Source organism: Emys orbicularis, chromosome 18 (genome assembly GCF_028017835.1).
Source record: "Emys orbicularis isolate rEmyOrb1 chromosome 18, rEmyOrb1.hap1, whole genome shotgun sequence".
NCBI classification, from domain to species: domain Eukaryota; kingdom Metazoa; phylum Chordata; order Testudines; family Emydidae; genus Emys; species Emys orbicularis.
The window spans coordinates 6161349-6174419 of NC_088700.1; the positions used below are offsets into that span (position 1 = coordinate 6161349).

The following is a 13071-nucleotide window of genomic DNA, read 5'->3' on the forward strand; positions in this document are numbered from 1 at the left end:
CCCGCGTCCCGACCAATCTTTGGTCGGGACACAATTTGTCCCGATATCCGCCGGCAGCGGATTTTTTTTTTTTTTTTTGCTCCGACGGCGGGACTGACTCCGCCTTTTTTTTTTTTTTTTAAAGTGGTTTAATAACTGCCCCATTAAAAAAGTGGAAAATATTAAATTTCTATTAGCTTTTCATATCACATAGTTCTTAAAGACCCTCTGAAAAATGAAGTCAAAAGCTAGATAATTCTTATATTAAAAGTGATCAGATTTAACAACTTCTTATTCAGTTACATTCCTAAAACTCTGTAACTGCAAGTCAAGTTTGTTTGTTTTTTCCAATAGCTCAGAATGCATTTGCTCACCTAGGACAACTAACGTACCAGTACTAACATTAAGTTTTTGTTTCAATCTTCTTGACAGCTTCCTTTTAGCATCCATCCTTTAATTTACAGATTTATAGTAGGAAGAGGTTTTAAACTCTGCCAGATTCAAGACTTAAAATCTAGTTAAAATTATTTCAGCTCTGTCTACACTTATCAGGCTAGTGTTATAATATGGTTGAGCCATAACTCAAATTAAAAATGATTACTAGCTTCAGGAAAAACCCAGAGCTGCAGTTCCAGGGGAAGGACAAAAGATCAGAAACTGCGGTAGTCTAATTAATTCAGATGTTTGTGCTTAAACACAAATGCTTTCTCTAGCATTCTAATAGATAGAAGAACTGTTTACTGCAATGATTTGTGGATGGAAACAATGGGTGTGTTTCTTTTTAAAATGTAATTTTCTTAAAAAAACCCTTCTGTCTAAAAAACGTTTTAACGTTATTTAATATTTATATTTCAACAACACCTAGAGGCCTCACCCAGATTGGGGTGCCAACTGTACTGGGCCCTGTACCTGCTATCATTACAAGTAACATCTAAGATTACTATAAAAGATTACAGAAAATTCTGCTTGTTTTTTCTTTGTGCATTTGAAAGCACTTTATGTATAGTTCTTTTCACTGATTTCCCTATATAGTTCACAATTTTGGTGGGTTTTGACAGGGCAATAGAAGAGAAAAACATTTCAAAGACATGAAAATGTGACTATACAACCACAAAAATTGGCAGAAGGGCCCAGAATAAGTGAAACTACTTTTCACTTCACTTTTGAAACTGAGTATTTTTCAATTTGATGATATCCCTTCAGGTCCCCATCTGAATAAAGCGACTACATATTTAGCAATGTAAGGTACAGCAGCACTGTTTACCTAGCTTTCTATAATGCCATCCTAAGATTTTTGGTTTGAGTTTTAAGAAAAATATTTTAAAGGTAATTAGAAGAATTAATTTGCCCCAGTTTATGATGGGCAGTATAGTACGCAGTCCACAACCCATCCAAAAACATCACCGTCTGCTGTTCTGAACAATTAACATGAAGGTAAAAGCTAGAAATAATTTCAATCTGCACATCAGTACCAAAAATCATTTGATGTTTACTGCTGTTCTTTAATGTTACAGATTAATTCCATAGCAATGTTTGTCCAGTCTAGTTTTCTAGGATTTTTTGTACCATATATATCAGAGTTAGAAGTAAGAATATTCCTTCAGAAAATAATGCAAGGAAGTTTAATCAATTTAATGCCTAAATGCTAAGGCCTATCACAGTTTTAACAAATTACAAATAGAAACATATAAACATGATAGGCAACATTAACTCCTGATGGACTTGATATTACACCCATTCAACTCAACAGGATTTTTAACCACTGATTCTAGTAATAACAAATTTGGAACCAAATCTCTCAAGATACTTTATAAATTTAAACCAATTTTACAGGATTTGTTTGGCAACTCTCATAGCTAGAGTCAATGACTAAGAATTGTAATAATAAGAACAGGAGTACTTGTGGCACCTTAGAGACTAACAAATTTATTAGAGCATAAGCTTTCGTGGGCTACAACCCACTTCTTCGGATGCATATAGAGTGAAACATATATTGAGGAGATATATATATACACACACATACAGAGAGCATGAACAGGTGGGAGTTGTCTTACCAACTCTGAGAGGCCAATTAAGTAAGAGAAAAAAAACTTTTGAAGTGATAATCAAGATGGCTCAGTACAGTTTGATAAGAAGCAAGTGTGAAAATACTTGAATCTATCTCCCCTTGTAAGTATTTTCACACTTGCTTCTTATCAAACTGTCTGTACTGAGCCATCTTGATTATCACTTCAAAAGTTTTTTTTCTCTTACTTAATTGGCCTCTCAGAGTTGGTAAGACAACTCCCACCTGTTCATGCTCTCTGTATGTGTGTGTATATATATATCTCCTCAATATATGTTTCACTCTATATGCATCCGAAGAAGTGGGTTGTAGCCCATGAAAGCTTATGCTCTAATAAATTTGTTAGTCTCTAAGGTGCCACAAGTACTCCTGTTCTTTTTGCGGATACAGACTAACACGGCTGCTACTCTGAAAATTGTAACAATGTAAGCTTTTGTATTTATAATACAGATTTACTTTATACTGTTCTTGTGGATATCATTAAAATAAACCCACAGGAAGAATACTGGAACCTTAGTTACTAGCTTGATTAATGAAGCAGAAAATTTGGAAACTAAAAAAACCTAAGTGGGACAAAATGTGATGCAGAATGAATGGTATAACGTTTACTATCACGAGTTTCAGAAGACTCTAATAATACCCTTGTGGCTTTGCAACATGTAAAGTATTAATCTCAAACATGTGGCAATAAAAGCTTTCCTAGCAACATCACACTATTACACATTTGGGTTATTCCTTGGTCTAAGAGGCTGTCTTCCTCAGCAAACATCACTTCTAAGGTTCAAAACCCATTTTAAAGGGGAAGGCTAGATCACCTAACAAGTCAAAGTCTCACATCTCTAACTGCCAATTATCTCTATATGTAGCACACAGCCATCCAAATACAACACACACACCTCCTGTCCCCTTCTCCCCGCCCACACACAATATTTATGGATTCAAAAATTCTTACACCTCCCTAATGTGGGGAATACGCTAACAGAATTAGATCAATTGAATTAGCCCACTGGTACAGTCTTAAATGACAAAACATTCTAAAATTTTAAGATACCTTTTCCCATCACAACCCCTCATATAGTGACAAACTTTGAAATACCATATATATATTTACTCTGCCTCCCCATTAAAAAATTCAATGCTTTTTTTTTGTTTTTAATAAAAAGTGTGTTCCAGTGCTCATAAGCAGCTTTTTAACAACACACAATAATCAAGTACAAGTTAGGTAACCAAACAGTCCAGTTCACCTTTTCTAAGTGTCCTTTTACACATATTAGCATTTTTTAAACTGTGAATGCATTTAGGCTATATCTATACAAGCGAGCTTACAGCAGCACAGCTGTACCAATGCAGCTGCGCCACTAAAAGCTGCTTTCCCATCAACGTAATAAAACCACCCCAACAAGCTGTGTCAGCTATGTCGGTGGGAGAACACAGCACTGTGCACACTAGCACTTATGCTGGCAAATTTATGTTACTCAGAGGTGTGTTTTTTCCCCCACACCCAAGAAACAAATTTTGCCGGCATAAATGGTAGTGTAGACAAAGCCTTAGACTTCTCTGAAAATAAATACAAAAGAGTTAACTCTAAAAATGTTAATTATATCTAAGATACAGTATAAAAATCCTAATTTGAACTCATTAGTTTAATAACTAATGTATACCCTTGTAAATCAAAAAAGTCCCAAACACTTAGTATGTTTAAAAAAAAAAAAAAAAAATCTATACTACCATATTAATCCCCAAAGTTGCCAGTTTTCAAGTAACAAGCAATGCTACATATAAATTTTTTCACAAATAACTTGTTTTTTATATCAAACTTTTTGATCAGTTGTTCCTAATAATACAATGGCAGAGGATTTCATAGTCTCCCAATTGCTAGTTTTAGTCAAATTTAGGTGCTCAAAAAACAATGTTTGTTTACAGAAATATGCAGAACTATAGCGTGCAATCTGAAAAATCAGATGGGGGAGGGGGTGAGTCACTTATTCATCATGTTCTGTGAATACTATTTTGTCTAAAAATCCAATGTGCTACATTAAAAAGTAAGAGGTGGATGGATCTCCCTCATACGTTGATTTTAGGCAAATCTCATAAGGGGATACCTGTCTGCATAACTACATGGACAAGCTGCTAGACAACCCACTATGGAGAGAAGATTATTGATATCTCTCAATTAATCTGATATGCCAGTAGGAGTTATAATGAGGTAATAATCTATTTTAGCATTCAAGTCTCAGCAGCATAGAATCTTAGGTGCTCTTGTTCCAGTGAGTATAACAGAAAGATAGGTGAGCTATTTTCAGAGAAGAAATACTCAAAAGTAAATTTGTATTATTCCTGATGAGAAAGTTTTTATTCTAACACGCTAATGAATTCTGTTTTTTCCAAAAGTGAGCAGTCTTAAGTGTAAATCAATCACTTGGTATACAACAGATCACTTAAAAAAGTTACTTAAGTAACTTTTAAAATAACTTCAAATTTAACAGCAGCCAGCTATACATTTTCCAGATTCTCTCCCCCCCCCCCCGCCCCACACCCCGCTCCACTCCCAAGATACAATTTCCTTACCCCCTCTCTCACTCACACACATGTACACACACACCATGGTTAAGGAATAATGCAGCAGTTTGAAACATCTGACTTGTCATCTAAACTACAAAAGCAGGTCGTAGTATAATGCTGTTTGAGGTGTGATACCCATGAAAAACTGGCATGATAGAGAACCAAAATCCAAGCAAAACTAATTTTATATCAAATTTTAACTGATTAGTAAGTCTACTCAATCATTTAAGTAAGCCCTGCATGTGTATACTTAAAGCTACACTAAAATGCAATAAAGCATTAATCACTCCTGCTCTGCAATTAAGGCCTTGTCCACATTATGGTCTGAAGTCATTCCTGAACGTTTCCCTGACCAATTAGAAGAGATTTTTGTCCTTATAATTGTATTATAGAACCGTATTATAGACTTCTCTAAGTCATCTATAATAATGTTATTTGGGAGGGAAAAAACCCTACCCACATCAGTCAGGGAAACCAGGCTAGAAACCTTGTACACAGATGTTGCTATCACAGTCGCAAGAGTGATGTGGACTGGACCTAGATCCAATTTTACTGTCAAAATGTAATAAAAAAGTTATTTTTATGGCATTTGGTGCTCAAACTAAAAATGTAGATAGAAGTAACATGGGTAAAATATTAATTGTGGACTTCCTTCCTCCATGAAATTTTCATGTTTTAAAATTTTAAAACTTCAATGTGTAGTCATTTCACAAATATTCAGAAAAATGTTTTGTAATTTAGAATCTTTGCAAAACAGGAAAGAGCTACTTTGAAAAATTTGTATTCTTGAAGATGCCACCTCTGAAGCCGAACGCTCTAGTGGATTTAGCATAGAGCTGGGAACCAGAAGCTCCATTTCATGTTTGCCAGTAATACTTGCCCCTATATAGCACCCTAAAACATTATTTAGTATGTAAATACTACTGCCGCTTCATAGACAGGAAAACAAAGGCTCAGAAGTTATCTGACTTGCTGAGGTCACAGCAACTAGTACCAGAACCAAAATTAGGAACCACATCTGACCCTTCCCCTACAAGTCCTCTGAGTAAGCCACCAGACTACAGTGCTCCCAACCAAGGGTTTTTTGGCTGTTTCTCCATCTGTTAAACAGAGGCAATGACATTTTTATAGGCCAGAGTTTGAGGGGGGAAAAAAAAAAGCACTTCGCCTTAGCAAGTAGACACTCAGGAAGGAAAGGTTTCAGAGTAGCAGCCGTGTTAGTCTGTATCCGCAAAAAGAACAGGAGTACTTGTGGCACCTTAGAGACTAACAAATTTATTTGAGCATAAGCTTTCGTGGACTACAGCCCACTTCTTCGGATGCATAGAATGGAACATATATTGAGGAGATATATATACACACACACATACAGAGAGCATGAACTTACCAACTCTGAGAGGCCAATTAAGTAAGAGAAAAAAAAAAAACTTTTGAAGTGATAATCAAGATAGCCCAGTACAGACAGGTTGATAAGAAGTGTGAAAGTTTCCATTTATTTTGTAGATTCTGAGTTTTCATTTAAGAATTTAAAGCTTCTCATCTTGAGGGTTACGAAGATAACTTTCCAAATGTAAAGTGATGTAGTATTGTCTTACTAAACCTGCAGAGCTCCAATACCTTTATTACTGCTCATTGTTTTTCCAAGACTCAGCAAAATGAAAACTGACCAGTTTTGTCAGTTTTGACTGCTGCTATTCAGAACCCTGAGAGTAAAGTAAAACTGACAAAGATCAGGTCCATTTCACTCTGCTGTTTGGCAAATGTTTTTCAGCATGTGGCCTATTGTTTAAATCAAGCAATGAGTCTGCAAAAATACCACCCTTATACTGCCAAGTTCCTTTAAAACTTCTGTCAATTGCTTTTGAAAGTTAAGGTGGGATCTTCAAAAGCACCTGAGTGACTTTGGTTGATCACCCAAACATCAAAGTTTATGACAACTGCAAACTTTACATCCTTCTAGTTAAACAGCAAAGATCTCCTTATTATACTGCTCTACATTCGTGATGACATCTTCAGGAACTGAAACACCGTATTCTACAAGTTTCTTGTCAGATAAAGAACCGATAGCATTAAATAGCAAAGTATTATTTTTATATAGATGCATATAGCAATTCTTGGGTTATTCCTCATTCCACCAATGAATGTCAATGTAGATTCTGTTAGGTCTTTCTTTTGTTTTTCCTATTTCCTATTCTAGTAGTGGTCCAGAAAGTTTAACTTAGTCTGGAAGAGTATATCAAGGGCAAAGTGCTCCACTAATTTTTTTTTAATTGCTCATTTTGTGCTAGCATGAACAAAGGCTGAAAATTTCTTATCAAGTTCGAGTTTTGCCTGTCAGTTTAAGGCATAATCACAAATTGATCTTTGCTATATTTTAGGTACCAAAGACCATCACAGACTTTTCCTGAATGATGATGATGATAAGCCCAAGCTAGAGGCTTAAAATTACCACGGCTATGTTTTTAAAGACAATGGCATAAAGAGATCTCACTTGCAGAACAATCTCATCAACTTTCTGCTCTTCCACTGTCAATAGAAAAGTTTCATTCAACAGTCCAACTGATCTTGAAGTATATGAAAAAAGATTTCCTGAACTTTCAGATGAGCAAAACTCTTTGTTATCCATCTAACTCTTGATGGTGTGTACATTTTACTTGCAAATTAGGTTTTCATTACTTTAATCCATTCAATTTTTTTCCTAACATTTATTTCAACTTTAGCCATGCTAATTCAGAAATTCATACACCAACATTTGGTAATCACTAAACATTAATAATCCATTTGCAGTACTGATCATTGGCTTTCACATTTACAATAGTTAGACTGAAATCATCACCTTGTAAATTCAACACAGAAGCATGAAACAATAAGATAACCTTGCCAACTTTATACATAAAACAAAAGTGGTCAGATGTCCTGCCCACCTTCTAGACCTATCTAGATTTGAATAAGCCAAGCCCCCATAAAAATTCACAGCTCCATCTACTCCCCTCTTCAACATCCAGAGGGAGTTTATTCTAACCACTAACCACACCCCTATAATGACCAACAACTCCACCCATTCATTCCCCTTTCCTTCTGTGCTTCTAGACAGTTGGACAACTTTTTCATTGTTTCCTAACAAGACGAACAGGCATAACAAGAACCTTAATGTTCTCAACATCTCCCTTTTAACATTTTTGAACAGTTACAGCTGATATTCAGACAAAACTGAACACTTTTTTTAGTACCCACAGCTCTCAAATATTATATTCATGTAAATACTTCAGTGAAATAGCAGTTCAAAAGGAAAAAGAACAGGATTCCCCTCCTCCCCCTGGAAAACTCTTGTTTTTTCACAAATCCGTGCCCACAGCCAGAGAGGTCCTTCCTTTCAGCAGCCAGAGGAGGCTGTTGGTGCACTTCTTATTTCTCAGATACCTACTAGCCAGCCTAACACTAAACTTAGAATCTCAAAGTAGGAGCCACTGCAAGAGCACAGTGGTAGAAGTCTCAGCATCTTGCAGGCACTGGGGCTTGGCTTTCACCACAGGGCATTGCCCTGTGGCTAGTGGGGCCTCCCTTTATTTTATATAATGTTTGTTTGTTTAAGTAGGTGTCTTGAAAATTTTTAAGCTCCACATATGTGAAAAGTTTAAGTGATCTGGAACCATAAGCACATAGGATTACACTGTTACCTAGGTTAACTATCACTGTTATTTTCCCTCTCTCCACTTCTTGTTACATTTATTTATCAGGGACTGTCGATGTGGTAGGATAATGCACAGTGCAGGCTTGTGTTTTCTAAAGCGCAGTAACTAGTCTGATATGCTGTGCATTAACTGAACCGAGTAGACCATTCTGGTGTGCACTAAAGGTTCCTAGTGTGCTTTAACATAGTACTTTTTCAAACAGCATTATGTTAAAGTGCACTAAGTAAACTTTAGAATGCACCAGCAAGGTCTACACAGTCCAATTAATGCACAGCACATCAGTGTGCTTTAGAAATCACAGCCCTGTTGTGCGCATTACCCCATCGTGTAGTCAAGCCCTAAAATTAAGCTCTTTGGGGTAGGGATGATGTTTTCCTGTGTATCTCTAACCCACCAGCAGAGTAGAGTCAATTTTCATTGAGGCTGTTGGATACCATCATAATACAAATAAATACTAAGCATGTGGGAGTTAGAAGTAGAAGAGAATGGAGTAAAACTAGAAATAGAGTATGATACAGATAGATTTTATAAGAAGAAAACAGAAAGAACAAGCATCATGTAAGGAAAGAGAAAGTCATGGAAGAAAGTCACTGAAGACAACGTAGAAAAAGATGCATCATGATTAGGAAAGAAAAAGCAAAGTAATGCAAATATATCTCAAAGCAACTTTTTTTGTATCACCATATGGAGACAAAGTTCCATTGAAAGGCTTAACCACTTAGTCAGTTTTGTGCACAATATCTGGTTAGAAGCATGGGGAAATACAACAGGTTAAAAAAGAAAACCTTTTTCCAAATTGTACTGTCTAGGATATTTCTAAGTATCTTCAGATAGGCAGGCCCATGAACAGATTTTATATTCTAATCCTGAAATGTTAAAGTACCTATGTCAATAAAATCATTGGCATGATGCACAAAATACAATTTAATTTTAATGTTTGGTTTCAGCTGATGAAAAGGATGCTCAGTTCAGGTCAACCTTCATCCTTGATCCACTGAATTACACCTAGATAAGGCATCCTTTAGGATTGTTGTCAGAAAGCATCTAGACATTCATACACAGACCTCTGAATTTCTGCAGAGAACTACTGAACTATTGTACCCACATCCAGGCTTCTTTCAGACAGTGCTCCCCAAATTGTGAGGAGGGCAGAGAGAACAAGAGAAATGTTACTGTCCACAGCCCCATCCCCTGCTGTTTCCAAATTTCACTGTGGGATGCAGCTAGGAGATGTGCTGTCAGAAACAGGAGGGCCAGCAATGCAGAGACAATCCACACAGGTCAACTCCTTCCTCTGCACAAAGGAGAGTCCTTTCCCCACTAATGCTCCAGGTGCATGGAGTTGCGGAGAATGAGGCTCCTATTAGTAGTAGTAGTAGTATTACTATAGTGCCTAGGCTGCTATGATCTATGGCCACCCAAACCCCTCCATTGAAGGGGACCAGTGAAAAGCAAACTCCAGGCCCCCTTTTCATGAGAGGGTGTAATCTAGGATCCATGTGTACTTCAATGCTGAGGCACAACGGTGCAGTTGAACTCCAAATTATCTGTCATGCCCCCAAAGTTATTTTCTTCTTTTATAAGTACCATTTTTGATAAGCACCACAAACTTAGATGACAAGAATCACTTCAAACACACACTGTGCAATATATATTGGAAAATAAAAACTAAAATTAGTAAGTGTGAGCATACTGCTGACAAATGACATGATCAGTATTGGAATCCAATTTAAATTTTCAATCCTGCAAAAATGTAAGCATGTATTTAAACTTTACTCATGTGAATAAAATTCAGTACCTGCATAAGCATGTGCAAGATCAGAAAAAGTCAGAAAAAAACTTCTCCTTAAGTACTCATTTAAAAAAAAAATAATAATGAAGGAAGTCTATTGAGTGATTTCAGGACCATACAAAAGCTGTTTATAATCTACAAATGGAAACTGTTTATTTCTTCCACCAAATTGATCAAAACTGCTCTGAATGATGTCAAATATACTGCATCTACAAATCAGGTCAGCGTAACAAAAATCCTAATGAAATTATCTTGACCTCTCTATACCTCCCCTCAAAAACCCACTGAGTAATAGCAGTAACCAAAAGACACAGATCTATTATAGATGGGTAGTCTGCAAATATTCAGTTTTAAAGGATATTAAGTTAAGAGAGACACCTGAAACTACTACTTTTAATAATCCTTCCACAGAAGTGTTGTAAAAAACACATTTGTCCCTGGATCAAAGATTCTGCATGCTACATTTCAGACCACCAAGTTTTTCTTTTAAATGCAAGTTATAATTCTGTGAAAAATGATCTTAATATTCATCACAGTGTGGAGAGACCACAGCAAAACCTAACTAAAATTCACTCAGGTCCAGATCCTACAAATATTTCTGCACATGCTTAACTTTACACACTGCAACTAGTCCCATTGAAGCCAACCAGTGGTAGCAACATGAAAGTCCTAGTGAAAATAATGCTCCTGCTGTTGCTGATAATTAACTCTTATTTACATTTGATCCAAGCAGGTCTACATGACAGTGGAAAAAAAATGCCAGTAGCCACAGGGGTCTTCTCTACACAAGTGTTCCCGCCACGTCTATCACTGGCAATGCTGTATTGTTTTTAATAAAAATAAGAATTTTTGGCAAAATTTTTAGCGTAGAAAAGGCCAATTGATTTAACAACTGCTAGTTCTCTAAACAGTACACGCTACAAATTTAGCAAATTGATGCAGGATTAAGGCATAAGCACAGATCTCTGAGCCTACAGAGTCCCACAGAGGTTAATGCCAATATAAACATGAGGCAGTCAGTCATCCTTCCTCTGCACCACAGGATCCATGCTAGTGGATCCTAATGCAGGATTAGGTCCTTCTTTTGAAACAAAGCCAAGATATAAACAATGAACCTCTATAACTTGCAAAGCATGTTTTATTTCTACTCACTAAAAATCTCTTTAATGAGGCATTACGAACAACTGAAGCACTTGAAATATATTTATGCAGGACAATGCCTGTTTAGTTTTCATGAGTATCCAATTATTAATAGTGGTAGCAGTAGTCAACATTTATGTTACATCTACACCCCCAAAGGCTGCATCAGAATTTTTTTGTTTAGATAATCATACTACTGTTATTTTACCCTTTACTCCTCTCACAAAATGCAATAACTTCACACGCTGTAGAAAGGAAAATACATTTTAAAGTAACAAGATCACTATCCCTTTTCTACTCTTAATTGTAGAAAAATGCAAAAGTGACAGAAAATATTGACGGTTCTGAAAACACTAGAAGAAAGCAATATTCTTGTTGAAAACAGTTTAAAATATTTAATTGCAGGAATGTATTGTTTTGCTCAGCCCTGTCACAAAATAAGCTAGTGTTAATCCAGTAAGCATATTAGAGTTTGGCAAATTAGAGTTAGATTAACAGGGCTATCTAATTTTCCAAAACAAGATTTTGCATGTTTTTTGTTATGTTTTGTATAAAGACAAGTATTCTATCAAGTTTATATACAGCATGGCTATTTATGTTCAAATGGTAGCAAGCAAAAATTCACAATATACAAGCAGGTCTACTGCAATAGGAAAAAATCAGTAGATACAGATGCCTATGAAAGTATTGCAAGGTTCCAACATAATCTTTATTATTGCCATAGGAAAACTCTGGATTTCAATGGTTCCTGACAAAACAGTTTATAGAAGTATCTTCCCTTACTTTATCACGCTACCTCCTCTCCTGTACTCTAGAATGTAAATAAATGCATTTGTAACTCATAAATTAGATTTGTTCACATTTCTGGAAAAAGGGAATAGTCTGCTACTCATTACAAGCAGATTCATAAATGACATAGCTTCTTTTATTTTAATTTTAAGTTAACACGACAATCTGCTAAAAAAACAGCATCAAGGTCTTAGCACCAATCTGCAAAGATGACTAGACAAGGAATCAGGATAAAGCCTTTGAGGCCTACATGAGCTAAAGGTTTGCAGGTAGTAACAAACAGCTCGGTTTAGGAAAATCCTATTTAGTAAAAACAATAAGATTTTGGAAGTACAAATCATTCATAGTGACAATAGATAGCGTTCACTATCAGGTTTCCTGATACACCAGTTTATTCTGATTCTTTGCTTTATTCTTATTAGATGCATCATGAAATACTGGATTATTACACAGGAACAGGTTTGACACATTAGTGATAATGAAAACAAAGGTGATTTAAGCCTGATTTAATTACTTGTGTGATGGCAGGGGAGATGAAAAGGGCAAGAATAGAGACAAGAACGATTGCCCGATGAAAGCGATTTTACCTATTCCATAGGCTTTAGCACAGATCCATTGTAGATTAGCAGCTATTTTTGCTCTGGCTGAATCATAGAGCTCCAAAGGGACAATCTCAACTGCACTATCTGTCAGGGCATCCATTTTTCTTCTGGTGCTATCTCCAACGGCACAAACATCAACATCCACCATCTAAAATAAAAACAATGCAATGGTTTCCATTACATTTTAAACACACACACATAGAAGACTAGCAGCCTGAACAGCTCATTCAAATGCATCACACCAGGCACAATACTGTCGACTGAACAACACAGGCCTTTAGAGCCTCAAAAGATGTTTATTGTCTCGATCTATTCGGCAATTGAAAATTCACCCACGACTGAAAGACATGTAAGCCCACCTTCTCCTTTTAAACCCTGCATTTCAGTTTTGCTTAAAAAACCAACCCCCACCCTCTGCAGTTGTTACCAGCCCGTATCAGCAGGGCACAG

The 13071-nt window shown here is 36.3% G+C and overlaps 1 protein-coding gene across 2 annotated transcripts in view; it reads right to left on the minus strand.

The window, feature by feature from the left end:
- CAMSAP1 (calmodulin regulated spectrin associated protein 1) overlaps window positions 1-12769 on the minus strand; it is a 42861-nt gene extending 30092 nt beyond the window's left edge. For both annotated transcript variants that reach the window (XM_065418791.1, XM_065418790.1), the window contains exon 1: window positions 12607-12769. In XM_065418791.1, the coding sequence (XP_065274863.1) occupies window positions 12607-12769 (163 nt within the window). The remainder of the gene's footprint in view (window positions 1-12606) is intronic.
- Window positions 12770-13071: the final 302 nt, after the last annotated feature.